General features: G+C 41.3%; 1 protein-coding gene across 5 annotated transcripts in view; it reads right to left on the reverse strand.

Annotated features, from left to right (window-relative positions):
* The window catches only part of CPEB2 (cytoplasmic polyadenylation element binding protein 2), a 177,936-nt gene that overhangs the window by 128,421 nt on the left and 29,966 nt on the right, over positions 1-19,549 (reverse strand). For all 5 annotated transcript variants that reach the window (XM_029590816.1, XM_029590789.1, XM_029590798.1 and 2 more), the window contains exon 3: positions 2,745-2,835. In XM_029590816.1, coding sequence (XP_029446676.1) covers positions 2,745-2,835 — 91 coding nt within the window. The remainder of the gene's footprint in view (positions 1-2,744; positions 2,836-19,549) is intronic.

Below are 19,549 nucleotides of genomic sequence, written 5' to 3' on the forward strand. Positions count from 1 at the left end.
CTGTTCCGGTGCCAGATCTCTCGTTTAGTGGAATCTCTGTTACTGCTACGTGAGTACAATACAACTGAGTCTCTCTGCTCTAAGGGATCAGGTACTCGCTCCTCGAGGGCCTGCTCTCCCTGTCTCGGAGCTTCTCCTAAATCTACCTGGGACTCTGAATGCTTCTTATCGTGTACTCTCAGTCTCTTTCCACTACAGTACGGCCTAGCAGAGGATTCGCTGTTCCAGCGTTCTGTGGGAGATGTGCCCAGCCGGGCTCAACTTCTACTACTCACTACTGCCACCTCTGGTGGTTTCCAAAACTGTTTAATAAAAGATTCAAATCTGTGTTTGTGTGTCCAGAGTCTAGCCTGATACTGTGGTCCCTCACGGGACTGCCCCCCCCCCGTGGGCGAGGTCAGCTGCCACAGTGTCCAAGGATCCACCCAAACATCGATAACCGTAACACAACCTGGTGTGAACAAGAGCCATCACCTCTTCTGTTAGCTCCCATTCCCCGGGATCCAAGGTGCAATGGCTGAGATAATCCGCTTGAATGTTGTCTACCCCGGCTACATGGGATGCCGCCAAAGTCATCAAATCTGTTCCGCCCAATGGAACAAATAGTAAATCTCCCTGGACACTATCAGACTCAGAATGCCTCCCTGTCAATTGACACAAGCCATCATGGTTGCATTGTCAGACAACACCTTGCACTGTGCAGTTAGTTCCTCAATAGTGGAAGAAAAAACATCATGGCCTTGCACACCACTCATCTCCAAACGACTGATGGACCACGAGGCTTCCTCTGCAGACCATTGCCCCTGTGCCATTTGCCCAGGCAAACTGCACCCCAGCCCCTGAGGTTGGTGTCAGTGGTAACTACCACCAAATCTGGGGTCTCAAGATCCACACCCTTCGATAAGTGGTCTGGCAAAAGTCACCTGGATAGACTGGACCTGGATGGATCCTTCAGAGGCAGCAGCAGCTAAAGCTCCATCGAATGAGGAATCCAGCATGACATCAGAGCCCTCTGGAGATGTCTCAATATGTGTGAATGTCCAGGGAACAAGACCTAATGTAGATACCATATAACTCAGGACCTGCAGATAATCCCAGACTCTGGGTATTGACAGTTGCAAGAACTGGCGAATTTGCATCTGCCCTTTCAATATCCTTTCTTCTGATAAAAACACTCTGCCGAGACTGGTACTGAAATGGGCCATCAGGTATTCCAACGACTGGGACAGAACCAGATGGCTCTTTGCTATAGTCACCATCCAGCCCAGGGCCCGCAACAGTTGATTAACTCGTCGTACTGAATCTTGACAGAGCCTATGGACTTTGCTCGAATAAGCCAGTGGTCCAAACATGGATGCATTAGCAACCCCTCCTTCTGGAGTGCTGTGGCCGCCACCACCACCACTTTGGTGAAAGTCCAGGGTGCAGTCACTAGGCCAAACAGAAGCGCTCAAAACTGAATGTTGCTCCAACACTTGGAAGTGCAGGTATTTCTGATGATCTAACCTTATGTGGATATGCAGATTTGCCTCAGGCAGATCCGCGGATGCCAAGTATTCTCCTTTGTGGACTGTCGCTATTACAGAGTGCAATATTTCCATCCAAAAGCATGGCACCCACAATGCCCTGTTCTTCTTCAGATCTAGAATAGGACCAAAATTTCCCTCTTTTTTGGAACCACAAAGTAGCTGGAACGATTGTATCCAGTGGTCTGGACTGATCTGGGTATGAACAGGAAGATCAAATGTTTTGCAGATTAAGAGCCTAAAGATGTAAACCACCTGTAGTTAATTTGAGGAGCTGATCTGGAAAGCTCACACAGTCAGTCAGTTAAGGAACATTAGATGTATGTTCCAAGCTAGGTTCCAAAGTCATAGCTTCATACTGTAATCAGAGAGTCTTTCAAATCATGATGTCCTCATGTACTCACCAAATGGAAACAGGTTTGGTGATCCTAAATTTTTTTTAACAAGGCATTTTACTTATTTCCCCTCCGTTGCTTCATCATTTCTTAAGGACAATCATTGCAGTGACAGGTGTGTGAACCAAACATTTTTCTCTTGCCAAACAAATACTTAAAATTTATCTCCACTATCACAGCACTCAAGCCTCTGCCTCCCTTTAAAAGATTAACATATAAATTAACAGCAGTCAAGAATGATTCCGATGTTCATGAGCTATTGCAATTATTTTACAAATGGAGACCAAAATGCATGAACAGATTGCTGAACAAAAAACTTGCTTGTGTATTTAGTTTTTAAGTCTGAAAAATGTCAATTTAACATTCATATGGTTCATCCCATTTCAAAAATCTTTTGGAGTCTGTTGATAAGAGGTGCATGGGAAAATGCTGGGTATCACAGAACCATGAATACTGCCACAGTCTGAGACAGGCCCCTGCTGCCAGGGCATAGGACAGGCTGGAGGGCAAAGGCACTGGGCTGAAGCAAGAGGAAGAAGAGGCCAAGGGGGGGGGGGGGGGGGGGGGGGGGAGTGAGATGAAAAGAAAAACAAAACAAAAAAACAGAACCAGAGACAGAAAAGGTAAATATGTAAAAGATGTTGGCTGGCACTTGAATTTTTTTTTTCCCAGCACTTTGCAAGACTGTTCTGCTTTTGGAAATAGTTACAATGACTTACTACTATTCTCTTCCATTTTGAAATTAATTCTCTAAATTAACGCACAATTCAACATACAGAACACGGCGGGCACAGTTCTCAAGGATGGAGGAAAGGTGACTCACTTTTAAGAGGATCATGCTCTGCTCTCATGATGTCAATCAAGGAGTTTTCCAAAGAGTGCATATTCAAGCTGTCATACATTCTGCTTCGATCCTACAAAAAATAAACCACACACGTTGCTTTTTTTTTAAAGCTGAAAATGCATCGTTTCTGAAATAAAATTGTCTGCTTTTGATTTAAAATTAAACAGGATTGTGGCAGCACACATCATTGATAAGCTAAATACTATTGTTTCATTGTCATCAGCGTAACTAACACAGAAAAGGATCTTAAAAGCTATCACTTAGTCACTATACAAACATTCACCTATGCAGATTCTCTGGCTAAGGGACTTTACTGCATATCAAGCTCCAAAGAGTCAAAAGTAAAAATAAGTGAATCACATGAAAATGGACAAACTTAACAATTACTCCAAAAATGAGAACTTACTAGTCTCAAGCTCCAACTACTCTATCCTTCAACACCGGTCTCAAGACTTATGAGACTGGAGGACCTAAATAGGTACACTCTGGAGGAAAGGAGAAACAGGGGAGATATGATACAGATTTATAAATATCTGAACGATTAATGATGCACAAGAATCAAATCTTTTCTGACGGAAAGGAAGCTGCAGAATTAGAGATCAGGATATGAAAGTACAAGGGGATGGACTCAAACAATGCTGCTAAATATTTCTTCAAGGAAAGGGTCGTGGATGCATGGAATGCCTTCTCGAAAGAGGTAATAAAGACAAAAATAGTAATGGAATTCAAAAGGGCATGGGATAAACACGGAGGATCCCTAGTGGCTAGAGGATGGAAGTGAAGAAACAGGATAACCTGTGGTAACTTTAGGTGTAACATTTCTGCATGGTATAACCTGCATGAAACAGCCATTATTACCCTTAAAAGAAGGCATGGGGCTGAGCAGACTGGATACCTGCCAATGCTATACCCACGATTAGATGTGCGTCCATATCCCCTGATGCAAAAAACGGTGGTTAGTGCGTCCAAAACGCACATGTAGGTAATAACGCTCAGCACATGCAAATGCATGTTCATGAGGCTATCATTAATTCCCCCTCCATGCAAAAAAAAAAAAAAAAGTGCATTAGAAGTGCACTCAAAAATTAATGCCAGGCTGGTGCTAAGTCTTGAGGAGACAAAAAAAAAAAAGTGTACAGAAAAGCAGAAAATACTGCTTTTCTATACTTTCTCCGACTTAATATTGTGGCGATATTAAGTCGGAGGAACAAAAAAATGAGAAATGCCTTAAAAAAAAAAAAAGTACTGTGCCTGCAGTCAGGTTAGAAACAAAACTGAGCGTGTTTTCTTAAGTGGCTGACAGCTGTCTCTCCCATTTCCCCATGCGCCTCCTTTTTTACTGAGGCAGCCCATTTGCATTTAGCGCCCCGGAGAAGTGGAGCGCTCTGCGTTAAGGGAGCGGGTGCTCAATCATGAGTGCCCCTTTATCGCGGGCCGATATTGCAACGGCCTGTATGTTACCTGGTTTTCAGGCTAGCCAAAATATGTGAATTAACCAAAATTTTAGACCAAATATCTGCAAATAGCTCATGAAGTCTGTGGTGGATAGCCTGAAAGCCAAAGCTGGTTGAGTGTTAGGAAGACACCATATGAGAGACCGCAGTCTTTGCCATATCTTCTCAATCTAAGACAGACCCTGGTGCTCTGTGAAGAATCTAAACAGCAGGGTGTGCCCTCTTTTGCATATCAAAAAAAACAAAACACTTGTCCAGAGTGCAATTGAAATATTCCTGAATCATGGTCTATTACAACATGATGAGTAAAGATATGATCTACTGGGAAGGAGACGCCAGGAATGTTGGAGGATTTAGTTTGCTGCTAATGCGAACCTGACTATCTGCCTTGCGCTCCTCAAGGAGGACTTGATTGGATTGTTATTCATTTATAAAGTCCTCCGGTTGGTTTTTCACAGATTTTACCCACTGACAGATTCCTCCTAACACAGCCTGGGGCTATTTATAGCAGTTTCAAAAGAAAAAAAAATCCCCAAACTTTTTTTCTTTTTTTCCCTCCAGGTAAGAAAAACTGGTTAACCATAGCTCAATGCTGCAAATCAAAAAGAAATACACTAACCATTAACATTTTAATTAGGGCAGGGAGGAGCTGAAAATCTTCTTTAATGGAAGGAACATATTTGGACTCAATGACTTCATAGTTTGAAGCTGAAAGAACTTAATTAGGGCACAGAGAATATTTCAGAAATCTCTGCTGCATAGCAGTTGTGCTGAGGTAACAGAACCTGCATTAAAAGCCCTGATAACCTGCAAGAAAGGGGCAGCATTTCAGTCGATGGCCAACTCAGCTCTTGTGGTCAACAGAATGGTTTAAAATACAAGCACAGAGAGAGGGATGAGCTGCGCCCAATTTGGATCTCAACTTTCCTAACACTGGGTAAACTACCTTGTGAGGCACTGGCAAAGTGGGGAGCTCTAGATAAGGGCAATACATTTTTATACTTGAAAAGTAAATAAGAGGGAAAAAAAAAACAGTATAGTTTTCAAAAGATGTGGCTGAAAAGGTAGAGGAAAAAGAAGTATTCAAAAGGTAGAAGGGATCTTAGAAACAAGAGAGATATCTGGGAAAACCTTAAATAAGCAGGGAAGAAAGGCCAGCAAAGAGTAATATGGTAAGACGACCATCCAGTTATTCTGTCCACACTAAGGGATTCCCAGCTGCTAGCTACAAAGCTTGACCACTTGCATGATTTCTTCTTATCCATGAAAGTCTGTCTTCTTCCTTTGTACTCTACCATGTTGTTTGCCCCAGTACCCACCTTTCCCCACGCCTAACCACAAGGCTCTGTAATAATGAAATAGCGCAATATTAGCTTGGCCACTGCCCAGACATCCAGCCTTCCATACAAGACCCGGCTACATAAGTGCTTGCATTTCCACTAAGACTTTTAGTTATTACAGAACATGCAGCCTGCCAGTTAGATGCACAGGAAGGAAAAATAGCCAAGGCAGTAAAGTACAACTGACAAAAAATGTATGTGTGTTAAGAGAGGACGTGTAGAGGTGGGATTGAAAAACAGCACAAATGGAGAAATGCTTGGAGGGCAACCTGGAGTAGCAGAAAATACTGAATTTTTTTTGGTTCACAGTTCACTAAAGGAGCTAAGAAAGATTGCAAATAAACAGTATGAGTACATCTAGAGAGAGATACCATTCCAGTTACAGAAGAAAGGTTTTGCATGAACTAGCAAAAATGAACGCAGATAAGGCAATAGGGGCCAGACAGGCTAACCCTAAGATATTATGGAAGCTCAGATGTTCCAGCTCAGACAGGAATAGTTCCTGAGGAATGGAAAGAGGGAGATGCTATCCCATTTTATAAAAGTGAGAATAGGGAGGAAGCTGGTAACTAAAGGCCAGATAGACTAATCTCAGTCAGGCTGATGCAATATCGTGCACTAGCCTAGCACACAGGTTAACAAGTGCTTGGACACGTGTTTTGGACGTGCGACCAGTACCCTCGATGCAATAAGGGGATTAGCGTGTCCAAAGTCGCGCAAAGCTAATAGCTCTTATTACATGTAAATTCCATTTAGATGAGTCTATTAGCTGTTAACCTGCGATGCAGAAAATCCCCATGAGCCTGAGGCGCACTTTTTAACCCGTCAAATTTTACGCCTGCTGGAGCAGTCTTAAAACAAAAAAAACTGCTTTTCGGTGGTTCCTCCTACTTAATATCATTGTGATACTAAGTAGGAAGAACCACAGAAAGCAGCACCATGCAAAAAAAATTAAAAAAAAAAGTCTTCATGTAAAAACACCAAAAAAAAAATTATTATTTTTCGGGGCGCACAATATACATGCTCAGGGCCGTGTATATTCAGGTCAAATCAATATTGGCGCACATAAAACCCTAATGCACGCCAATCCACCTCTCCCGGGTGCCTGATTTAATATTTAAATTGTCTGCTGCGATAAAAAGGATGCGCTAGGGGAAATTGTGCGTCCCTAGCACTTCCTTGGCATCAGGTGCCCAGGAAAGGTGACTGTCAGTGTGGGTTAGGAAATGGATACTCAATTCGAGCGCCTGTTTTCTTCCGCTAGCGGCACAATATATACGGCCTAGACAGTGTATATTGTGGGTGTATATTGGGCACCCCCACATTTTTTTTCCTCCCCTGAATTATTTTTTTTCATGATTCCTCTCACCACGATACTACGAGGGATCAGAGAAAACTGGAATTTTTTTTTTTCACAATGAGCCCTTGAGTGCTGCAAACCTTTGTGCCAGCCCTGCAATGGCTGCGTGGGAAATGTTTTGCTTCATGGGGATTAGCTAATAGCGTCATCTACATGTACTTTCCATGTGATGAGCACTATTAGATATGCGCTCGATTGGACGTATGTTTTGGACGCGCTAATCCCCATTTTGCATCGGGGGTTATGGACGCATGTCCAATTGCATGATGAGCCGGGCGCTGGCTACAGCGCACAGTATTGCATCGGTCTGAATGTGCATGCATATTGTGCCAGTAAATTAGCCGCATGATAAAACAGACGCTCATAAATTGATAGTCTGTTTTGGTAACTTGAACACACAGAGCATGTAACATTAATTTCTTTACTCTTCATTTACTGCCAACTGGTCCATTCACTGTCACGTCAGTGAAAGGACCAATCCCCTTTCAGAAGGCTGTCCTGAAAGGGGATTGGTCCTTTCACTGATACCTGTCATTGAAAAGGACAAATATAGAACAGCCCTGCCATGGGGGGGGGGGGGGGGGGGAGTGAGCTCTGGCTAGGCTGTTGTGGATGCACAGCCACTTCTCCTGAGCGCCCAATGCAGAGCGCTAGGGATGCACAAAATTACCCACTGTGCGTCCCCCTTTTAAGTGCCACAGCTTATTTGCGTATTGCATCCAGCGCCCAGGAGAGGTGAATGTGCGCAGGATATTGCATTGGCCCGAGTGGTAGGTATGTTAAGAAGAGTCACAACTAAAGGAAGACAGTGGAGTATCTTGAATCCAGCAGATCATAGGATGCAAAACAGCAACAATTTGTCAAGGAGTGATCATGCCAAACAAATATGATCAATTTATTTGGGTGACCAAAGAATTAAATAGGGATGAATGCTAGATCTGGTAAACATTTTAATAAGGCATTTGACATTTTCCCCACACAGGAAGCTCATAAATAAAATGAGCAATCTAGTGATGGGTTTTATGATGATAAACTGAGTAAGGAACTAGTTGAGTGAAGGGCAACAGAAAGTAGTGATTAATGACGTTTACTCAAAAGGAAAGGAGTTTATTGGTGAAGTGGTTCAAGAATCAGTCCTGGGTCTGATTCTGTTCAATATTTTCATAACAGATATTGCAGAAGGGCTGGAAGGAAGAAATGGTCTTTCTGCGGATGATACAACATTCTGCAACAAGGTGGACACTCTAGATGTAGAAAAGACAAAGTGATACTAGTAGGCTTGAACAATGGCACGAGTTTGACAATTCAGTTTTAATATAAAAATGCAGAGGTACAGGAACATAAAACTTGCCGGGAGATAAAGACCAAATTGCTTATCCAGTCTGCCCATCCACACCCCCTGCTTAGCTTTACAGTTTCTTCCTCTCTGTCAGAGATAGCACAGACATTCTTGAACTTTCATCTCCACCACCTCCACTGGGAGGCCATTACATGTGTCCAGCACAATCTTCCTAAAAAAATATTTCCTTAGATTATTGTTAATTTTAGCACCTTACACCCCTTACACCAGGAGTGGGCAATTCCAGTCCTCGAGGGCCACAAACCTGTCGAGGTTTTAGGATATCCTAATGAATATGCATGAAATAGATTTGCATACAACGGAGGCAGAGTGCATGCAAATCTCTCTCATGTATATTCATTAGGGATATCCTGAAAACCAGACTGGTTTGTGGCCCTCGAGGACCGGAACTGCCCACCCCTGCTCTAGACCCTCCTTTCTGTTGAAAGAGACCTGCTTCCTGCACTCTTAATCCTTGGAGCTCCCGCCTTTCTCTCCTTACCTCCACAGCATACATGTTTAGATCTTTAAAGTCTGTCACCATGAGCTTCATGCTTCACAGCATTAGAAACAGATTATACTCTACAAGGTATACTTCAGGCAGGGCCGGGGCTAGCTTTTCTGCTGCCCTGTGCTGCCCCCCCCCCCCCACCCCCTGTTTATTTATTCTCTGTCCCGGGCCCACTAAAAAAAAAGCCCATATCCCTTCAGTGATACAAACTTTAAAACTGACACCACCACCCCCTGCATCCCCGTCCCGAACCCATGGCTGGTGCAAGGGCATTAGGTGCCCTTGGCAAACCTTATAGCTTTGTACAATGCCCCCCTCGTGCCCTTCCACACATACAGTTAAAGAGTTATGCAAAAATATTCTGAAGTAAAAATATCACTTACAATTTATTTATATGCACTGCTGTGATGCCAACCAGAAAACCCTGCAAAAAAGACAGACACCTGGAACCCATATGGTATCAGGCCTATGGGGATGTGTGTTGGGTGCAGCTTGACCCTCTCAAAGCCCGAATAGACAAATACACCTCCTATTAGGAAAATGCCTCACTTCAGTCACACATGCAGAACATAAACCTACCCTTACCAAATACAGAATAGAGTAACCCATAAAGTAGAAATACAAACATGCAGATAAAAAATGAACTGGAAACTACAAGAAGCCAGACACCCTATGCAGTGCAACAATGAAAAAATAGAACTATCACCATTCTTCGAACATCAAACAATAAAATCAAGAAAAAATATACATACCATATTTTCTGGTGTATAATTACTTTTTCTTTCAGCAATTTTAGTGACTGTGACTTATACACCGTGCGACTTATATACTGTCACAATCTCTCTCTCTCATCCTGTACTGTTAACCTCACTGTACAAATAGGTGTGACTTATCAAAAGGTGTGTCTTATACAAAGGTGCAACCTATCTACCAACTTTTTCATCAAAATGGCAATTTATAGGGGGTGCGACTTATAAACCAGTAAATATGGTAATACTAAAAACATACTAATATTATTTCAAACAAAGCTAATGAATAAAAAAAATCAAATAATTAAAAACTCATATCATTTTTAAAGTTTCCCAAACATTAATAAAGTATTTCAAAACAGCAAGACACAAACACCTGAAAAATAAAACTAAGAAGGATTTTAAAAATTCATGCTCTGCATATCTGAGAACTTTTGATTTCCAGTGACCCTGAGATTGTCATGAGTGGGATGCACACATTTTCTCCTCTCATATATAGGCACAAAAGCACCCGCAGGCGTCTCCAGCTCTTCTTAGGTTGGAATCTACCAGCAGCACCAGACCCTCCATCTTCATTTCAGCTGCTGGCAGGATGGAATTCACCTGCAGACCCATTCTCTCTCTCCCTCTTACACCCCCTCCCACCACCCCACCGAGCTCCCATTCTCTCTTTCACACACACAACCCAGGCAGACTCCCATTCTCTCTCTCACATCCACATACCCCAGGATAAGCTCCCATTCACATCCACCCAAATCCCAGGCAGGCTCCCATTCACACACCCACTTACCTATCATGCATCACATAATGAGAATACAGGAAGTGGTAGCAGCACGAGTGTTGAATACCATGGGGCCAGCATATGAGGAGTTGCTGCCAGACAGGCTCTCTCTTCTGCTGTGGCTTCCTGCTTCTTCCACCGCTGGTGGGATAGGGTCAACCGGCGGCAACAAGGGCCTTCTGCTTCTTCCTCCACCAGTGGGATCAGGTCCACCAGTGGCAGCACAGGTCTCTTGCTTCTTCTGCTTCCGGTGGGATCGGGTCCACCGGCAGCAGCAGCTCGGGCCTTTCCTTGCTCCTGACACCACCCCACTGGGTATGCCGCCCTGTGCAATTGTGCAGAGCCTGATTTCGGGTAGATCAGTGGGGTAAAAAAAGTAAGACACAACCACTGTTCACAGAAACCCAAAGGCCCGGTTTAAAAAGTCTCAAAATAGAAAATCCTTCTCTTGGGGAACTCCATTATTAAAGGCATTATTTGGGGACAAACTTGGAAGGTTACAAAAATGTCAGATACCTACCAGGATCTTCAGCTTGCAAGAATACAAACCAGATTCTTTGTACTACTACTGCTGCTACGAAAGAAGAATGGAATTCAGACATTAATCTCGCAATCCGTTTGGGAACCAATGACCTGGCTGAAAATGAAGTCCATAAAGTACAGTGTGATTTCCAGACTTTATGGAACGGGCTCAAGCATTAGGCAAGTGTAGTAGCATATTCATGGTAAGGGAGTTGAAAGCCTTGGTCATATTGTCAATTTTTTCAGCCCAAGGCAGCAGTGATATGGATGCATTGTGCTTCCTGGAAGTCATGGGGCAAACCCCTCAGAGCAGCAGTTGCAACTCTGAAGGGCACACAATGAGACTGGAGGTGGGTTCCATGTGGAAATTTGATCTATTATGGGAAGACACGTATGAAATCATTGCTGGGCAGATTAGATAGGCCTTTTGCTCTTTAATCTGCCATCTTTTACTACATTACTATGATGAAGACTGCTAATCATTTTACTAGCTGCTCTCTGAATAGACTCCATCAGATTAATATTCTTTGGAAGGTGTGGTCTCCAAATGAGGTCATACCACACACTTATTCAGAGGCAATATCACCAACTTCCTGCTGGTTATTCCTCTCCCTTTTGTCATTGCCTTATCTGTTTGGCTACCTTAAGATCAGCAGATATGATCACCCCCAGATCCCACTCTTGTGCACAGAAGAACTTCATCCCTATTCTGTATATCTCCCTTGGGTTTTCACAATCCAAAATGCACAACCTTGCCATTTTGGTTTTAGCATTAGATCTTAGCTGCTAGACTCTAGGCCATCCCGCAAGCTTCACTAGATTCCCCCCTCCTGTTTCATACATTCCATGGTGTTTATTCTTTTGCAGACATTGGTATCAACTGCAAAATGTAAACCTTGCCCAATAGCTCTGTTGTATACAGTGTCCTCCTGGCAAACAGTGAAGTAAAAACGTACACAGCTTCTTATGAACAGAAAGAACCGATTTCCTTTATTCATGTGCTAACTGCGATTACAATTGATTCTATTGCCTTATAGTTTTCAGTTTCAACACACAGTTAACATCCTGATGTCATAGGCTATACCTTGCCCTCTGCCTCTCCTACTAACCAACATTCCACTTCTGTCGCTCCCATTCAAACACCTCCCATCAGAAACTTTTTCAAGTTCCAACAATCCCTTCTGCAATATTGCTTACAAATATGTTGGTGAGAAATGAACTAAGAACAGATTCTTCTGGCACACCACTGTTAAACTCCCCCCCCCCCTTTGCAGTGTACTCTATTTGCCACCACTCTTTGATGCCTTCCACTCAACCGTTTTTTAACCCAGTCACTTTAGGATCTATACCAAAGGTGCTCAACTGTGCTTAAGAGTCACCTATGTGGAACTATGTCAAAGGCCTTGCTGAAATCCAACATCATTTAATGTTTCCAATAATCCAACTCTGGTCACCTAGTTATAGAAATTAATTAGATTTGCCTGACAAGGCTTACGTCTGGTAAAACCATGCTGCCTCAGATCCTGTAAGCCGCTGGATTAAAAAAACTGCACTATCCTGTTTTAATAGAGATTCCACTGATCTATTTGCCAGCAAGATCAGGCTCAACAGCCTGGAGTTCTCAACCTCCTCCTTATTTCTACTTTTGTGAAAAGAAATCACGTGTCTCCCCTGTCATTTGGAACCACTTCCGAGCAGGACTTGTAATTATTGGTCTGCTGGAGAAACTGTGTTTAAAGCTTTCAAAAGAAACTGAGGGTTAAACTTATTCTGTGTGTGGGTTAAGAGCTTGCTGTGGGAAGAGCTGAGAGCTTTTCCTGGAGAAGTAATCAGTGGTGTTTTATCTTTTCACCCACCTAGTCACATGGACTGCTACCCAAATTAGAAGGTTAGCAGGGAAATGTTTTATGATAAGTCAAATAGGGATTTATATCAAGTCGAAAAGAAAAAAGTTACATTAATTTTCAGTAGAGCTTATTAGGCCCAATTATTTGGCACTTGTTGGAGAAAATTCTACTTTGTACTAGGAATGAAATAGTAAGTCAGTAATTCATATAAATTTTATCAGAAAACTATGAAAACTGAGCAATAATTACATTAATTTGAGGGCCAGCTTGATTGGAAGTATCTTATTACATTCTGAGATAGTTATTGTTTGTTGGTCTGGGCTATTTTTTTCCCCAAAGCAAAAGGATTCTACAAAGGGTGACATACTAAACACTATATATACATAAATACATACACACATACACAGTGCAAACAGTCAATCAAGGGAACCACATGGTATAATGTTCACTCGATTGACTGTTTGCACTGTGTGTATATAGGAACACTTCAAATACTTGTTTCTGTCGTACATCTTCTGTACTAATAAGGATAATATAAACCACTCTTAAAAAAAAAAAAAATGGGCAAGCAAATAGAACTACAAACAGGGAGTCAGAGATGAAATGGAAGACAGGTTTCATAGAAAAGAGGCAAGCCAATATTGCAGGACAGTTGAAGAAAAGGTAAAGACTTTGGTAAGCCTGTTTCATTTCTTTCAACAGGAGCCAAAGCATTTAATATCAGAAGGATGGCCAGGAAACATTGTATTGCCAAACCTATCACCATGGCTACTACTTTTGCCTTTGTCCAGTTTGATATCTTGATCCACAGCATGAAACCTGTTCAATGCAAAAGATGCCTAAATGTCAACTCCATTAGAAAACCATTGATGGAATTATGAGGAGGTGGCAAGGCTGAGAAACTTTCAGGACCATGAGGTCTACATTGATGAAATGCTTACTGAGGCATCAAAGATAGAACAGCAGCAGAAGGGCAGATGAAAATGGGCCATAAGATGAAAACTGGACCCAGATTACCTCAGCTACTAACACTCTACAACAAATTTCACTTTCCCTCTAGCTCAAGAACAGACATTTGGCCTTGGAAGCAGAAAGGGACTATCCCACGAAGAGGAAGAATTGGTAAACCGAGACTACTGAATCAGCAACCATTGTGCCTAAGAAATGATGGTCAGTGGTGTTTGGTAACTCCCATCTGAGAGGCATAGAGGTATCTATTTGCCAAACAGAAATAATACCCTGGAAGATATACTGTCTGCCTTGTGCTAAGATCAGAGACATAATGGAGAGACAGATTAGGATCAAAGCCTATTGACTATTATCCAATCTTGCTCATAAATGGAGGCATGAGTGATATTGCAAAGTATCCCATGGAATGTGTCAAAAATAACAATGGCTCTGGGGAGAGGGGAAGCAGAGAATTGCACAAGTGGTATTCTCTTCATAAGCCAATGTGAACTTGTATAGTGCTAAAAAGTTCACAGAACCTTGTACTGGATTACTCAAAGGATGAAGCGTAAAGAGAAATTAGATTCAGCATTTCCATCTTTATTCATGAGTGGTTGAAGAATACTAATATTGAAGTGGGCGTCCGAAACTTTTCTTCAACCACTCATGAATAAAGATGGAAATGCTGAATCTAATTTCTCTTTACGCTTCATCCTTTGAGTAATCCAGTACTAGATTGAACTTTTTAGCACTATTCTCTTCATAAGAACATAAGAAGTTGCCATACTGGTTCAGACCAAGGGTCCATCAAGCCCAGCATCCTGTTTCCAACAGTGGCCAATCTGGTTACACTGGCAAGTACCCAAAACATAAGTAGATCCAATGCTTCTAATGCCACTAATAGCAGTGGCTATTCCCTAAGTAAACTTGATTAATAGCAGTTAATGGGCTTCTCTTCCAAGAACTTATCCAAACATTTTTTAAATCCAGCTATACTAACTGCCCTAACCACATCTGGCAATAAATTCCAGAGCCTAATTGTGCAATAAGTGAAAAATAATTTTCTACAATCAGTTTTAAATGTGCAACTTGCTAACTTATTGGAGTGCCCCTATCCTTCTATTATCCAAAACAGTAAATAACCAATTCACATTTACCTGTTCTAGATCTCTGATCATTTTATAGACCTCTTTCATATCGCCCCCTCAGCCGTCTCTTCTCCAAGCTGAACAGCTCTAACCTCTATAGCCTTTCCTCATAGGAGAGCTATTCCACCCCCTTTATCTTTTTGGTCACCTTTCTCTGTACCTTCTCCAGTGCAACCATATCTTTTTTGAGATGAGGCAATCAGAACTGTACATAGTACTCGAGATGCAGTCTCACCATGGAGTGATACAGAGGCATTAAGACATTTTCCGTTTTATTCACCATTCCCTTGCTAATAATCCCTAATATTTTTGACTGCCGCAGCACACTGAGCTGACAATTTCAATGTATTATCTACTATCATGCCTAGATCTTTTTCCTGGGTGGTAGCTCCTAATATGGAGCCTAACATCGTGCAACTACAGCATGGGTTATTTTTCCTCTATATGCATTACCTTGCACTTGTTCACATTAAATTTCACCTGCCATTTATTTGGATGCCCAATCTTCCAGTCTCGCAAGGTCCTCCTGCAATTTATCACAATCCATTTGTAATTTAACTACTCAGTTTTATATCATCTGCAAATCTGATTCTCACTCGTCGCATTCCTTTCCAGGTAATTTATAAATATTTTGAAAAGCACTGGTCCAAGAACAGATCCCTGAGGAACTCCACTGTTTACCCTTTTCTCAGTGGCAAAGGGTAAACAGTGGAGTGCCTCAGGGATCTGTTTCCTGTCTTTTAACCAGTTTGTAATCCACAAAAGTTCATCGCCTGCTATTCCATGACTTTTGAGTTTTCCCAGTGAAGGATAAAGAAAGAGAGAAGGTTGAATTCTGTAGATTTAATGCATGGTTGTATATATAAATAGCATCAATGAAAGCATTTTGACTTCCTGGATCATAGGATGAAATTGCAAGGACTACTGAGGAGAGATGGTGACCACCTGTCAAAGGAGGTGCAAAATGTCTTCCAAAGCAGACTAGCAAATCTACTGAAGATGTTACATTAGGATCGCCCAGATTCCTCAGATAAAGTAACACATCTAAAACATGTGGAGAAAATGGGAAAAATGTCTACATCTGAAAAAGAATGTACTATAGCATTTATAATGTGCAAAATAAAGTCACAGATAAAAAGGCAGTCATGGAACAGGCTAGTTTAGATATAGTTGGCTGTCACAAAGATATAGTATTCAATTCAATTCAGCTTTATTTATAAAGAGAACCATGACTGGTATGTGGTTATACCAGACCACAATCTATTCAACAAAGACAGGGGAGGGAGGCAGTGGCATTATATATTAAAAATATTAAAGCAACAGAACTGAAGGTCTTATGGAGGTAAGGAGGTTAATGTGGAAAGAGGGAATAGAAGATCCATTTATACTGGTGTGACATACAGGCTTCCTGCAAAAGCATAAGAAAGATTTAGTTGAAAACATTCACAAAATTGCTATAAAAAGGGGAGAGGTGCTATTGCTAGGTGACTTCAATCTCCCAAATGTTGATTGGGACATATCAGCTGTGGTGACATCTAGAGGCAGATTGATCCTGGATTGTCTGCTCCAGCAAATGATAACAGAACCAATATGGGAGAGTCAGTACTAGACCAGGGGCTTACAAATGGGGAGAGAGTTTCTGATGTCAGAGTGGAAGATCACCTGGAATCCTGAGATTGCAGGATGGAATGGTTCAGTACCGGAGCACAGGCAATAGTGGTTCATTCAAAGGCTTTAAGATAAGGAGGCGTACTTCCAGGAGTCATAAGCTAGGGGAAGGAGTATCAAAAGCAACTAAAAGGAGATGCTTTAAGAACAACAAACCTTTCTGTTAAGAACAGAGAGGAAAAAAAAAAAAAGAGAGGCCACTGTGATTTTCTAAGGAAGTCGCAGAAAAATAAATGAAAAAAAAGATTAGCATTCTTCAATTACAAGAGATTACAGAAAGATTAAGATACCCAAGAATAACTGGAATAGCAAAGAGAAGCTGAAAAAGTGTTCGGAACAGCAAAAGGCACAAATGGAAGAAAAAATAGCTAATGCAGTAAAACAGGGGACAAGACTCTCTCAGAGGTGAAGGGGAGGAATCTGTCAATAGAAAATGAAATTACCTACCAAATATTTCTGTTCAGTATTCTTTGAGAAAGAGCTTGCAGTAGGACTACAGAACCCCCCCACAAATAGGAAAAGATGTGAGGCAAACCTCAAATTTTCAGATGATTGTTTATGAGGTGCTAGCAAAACTAGAAATAGATAAAGCAAAGGGGCTGGACAAGATATATCCGAGGGTATTAGAAGAACTTGGGGAAGTTCTTACAGCTCTGCTGTTTGACCTTTTGAAAGCTTTTTATGCAAGTGGAACATAAACATCCACAACGGCAGCGTATGATGTGAGTAGGGCGGAGGTCAGGGAGTGTGCTGGTGGTGAACAACAAGTACACAGAGGAGAGGAATCTTGTGAACAGATCTGATGAGGATGTCAAGGTTACAAAAGAGTGTAACAAGGTAATGGCATGAACTAGAGGAATGCTAGGGAGGTAGAACCACAAGAAGAAAAAAAAAGGAAGGTGCTAAGTGCCTCTGTACAACACAGTGTTCATCTGAAGGACTGTGTTCATGTCTGGAGGCCGAACCTCCAGAAGCAGAGACACGGAGTAGAGGCAATCCAGAAATAAGAAACAACAAAATAGTGCAAGCAAGGCAGAGCCCATACAAGTTCTATAAAATGGGACCTAAATAGATAAGAGCAATATCTCTCACAGGGCCCAAGCTCTGGAATATGCTTCCGACAGAATTAAGGCTAGAAACTAATTTCAAAGTCTTTAGGAAATTGCTCAAAACAGGGCTTTTTAATCAAGCTTTTAATCATGGTACAGACTGAGCGATATTGGCATCATTTTCTACATGCATGGACATACACCTGAACTGTGCTACAACAAAATTGGATTCTTAATGTTTGGCATTTTGTTTTTCACAACTTTTTAATTTGTATATTCCCTCTTAATATTGTAATAAAAGTAATAGCTAACGTTATAATACTGAGTTTTATATTTTAATTGTACTGTATTTTTATTACTACTTTTCTTACCTAATTTTGATTTTATGTTTAATGTAATTGCTGTAAACCGATGTGACGGTTATTTCCCAAACACCGGTATAGAAAAACTTAATAAATAAAATATCCTAAAGGGCAGAAGAGGAAATATGGAGATTTTCAAATACTTGAAAAAGCTACAAATAATGCACAAGCAGCCAGCAAGGTAGAAAGGCAGTTCCAGAACAATGGAGTCCCAGTGAGACTGTGGAAGGCAGACAGAAGAGTAACCTAATTAAATATTCTTCTATAGAAAGGGTGATGGTTAAATGAAGCTGATGGATACAAAAACAGAATGTAACAAACCACAGGATCAATACAGAGGATCGTTTATTGGGAGGAAATGGCCTCTGTGCTACTGCCTTGGGAAGGGTAAATTGGCAAACTAGAAATGGCAGATGCAGACCATAAGGCCTAATACTCTTTCATTCCAATTTTTATTATGGACTTAAGGACACCAAAGGGTTGTGGGGGTTATTTTTAGCATATAGCTATTGAGGGATTTCTCACAGACAAAAACTGAAATGGCTCCAACACAGGAGGAATCCTAAAACATGCCTTGGTCGTACCCTTTGATCCGTTAGTGGGTTTCCATTGTTTTGAAAGATTACATGGCACTCAAAGCAGTATCTAAGTTTGTAAAAGTTAAACAGCTAGCGTAAAGTTCAGAAATGGATGCTAGAAACTCCATGCTCTGCTACAAAATCCCACATAACACTGGTAATATGCTGGAAGGATCCGGCAAATGAATTAATGTGTAGCTTTCAACCAGACCTCATACACTTTAACCAGAGCTTTAAAACAAAATACTCTGGGTGGATACCACATATCTTGAAGGGCTTATGTGCGTTGTGGTTTTAATCATTGGTCATTGGTTGTGAAGCTCAATTGCATTGCATTCTTCATTTTTCATTTTGTTCTTTTACCTTTTTTTTATATATATTTTTTATCATATTGTGGGCAGTACTTTTCTTAAGTGTCACTTATTATTTTATAAGAAGTACTTATCTTGAATGACGTTTACAGCTGAATTTCTTAAACTTTAAACCGGAACGCCGGAGTGATAGAAACAACTACGGGGCGTAGTTGTTTCTATCACTCCGGCGTTCCGGTTTTAAATTTTAAAGTTTAAGAAATTCAGCTGTAAACGTCATTCAAGATAAGTACTTCTTATAAAATAATAAGTGACACTTAAGAAAAGTACTGCCCACAGTATGATAAAAATATATCATATATATATATAAAAAAAAGGTAAAAGAACAAAATGAAAAATGAAGAATGCAATGCAATTGAGCTTCACAACCAATGACTAAAACCACAACGCACATAAGCCCTTCAAGATATGTGGTATCCACCCAGAGTATTTTGTTTTAAAGCTCTGGTTAAAGTGTATGAGGTCTGGTTGAAAGCTACACATTAATTCATTTGCCGGATCCTTCCAGCATATTACCAGTGTTATGTGTGATTTTGAATAAGTGATACACATGGTTGAAGCAGTTTTTTGAATATCACCTGCTACAAAATCCAGCAGCAGAGCCCAAGAGAAAAAAAAAGACAGCCCACACAGCAAGCACCGTCTTAATGAAAATCCCAATGTAAGTGGGAAATGCTGGGGAGCAGTACATGTCCCACGCTTTCTTAATTAATTAGTTTGCTAGGTCTCTGCAGTCATACTGGAAGCTGTTCATTTT

Source organism: Rhinatrema bivittatum, chromosome 1 (genome assembly GCF_901001135.1).
Source record: "Rhinatrema bivittatum chromosome 1, aRhiBiv1.1, whole genome shotgun sequence".
NCBI lineage: Eukaryota > Metazoa > Chordata > Amphibia > Gymnophiona > Rhinatrematidae > Rhinatrema > Rhinatrema bivittatum.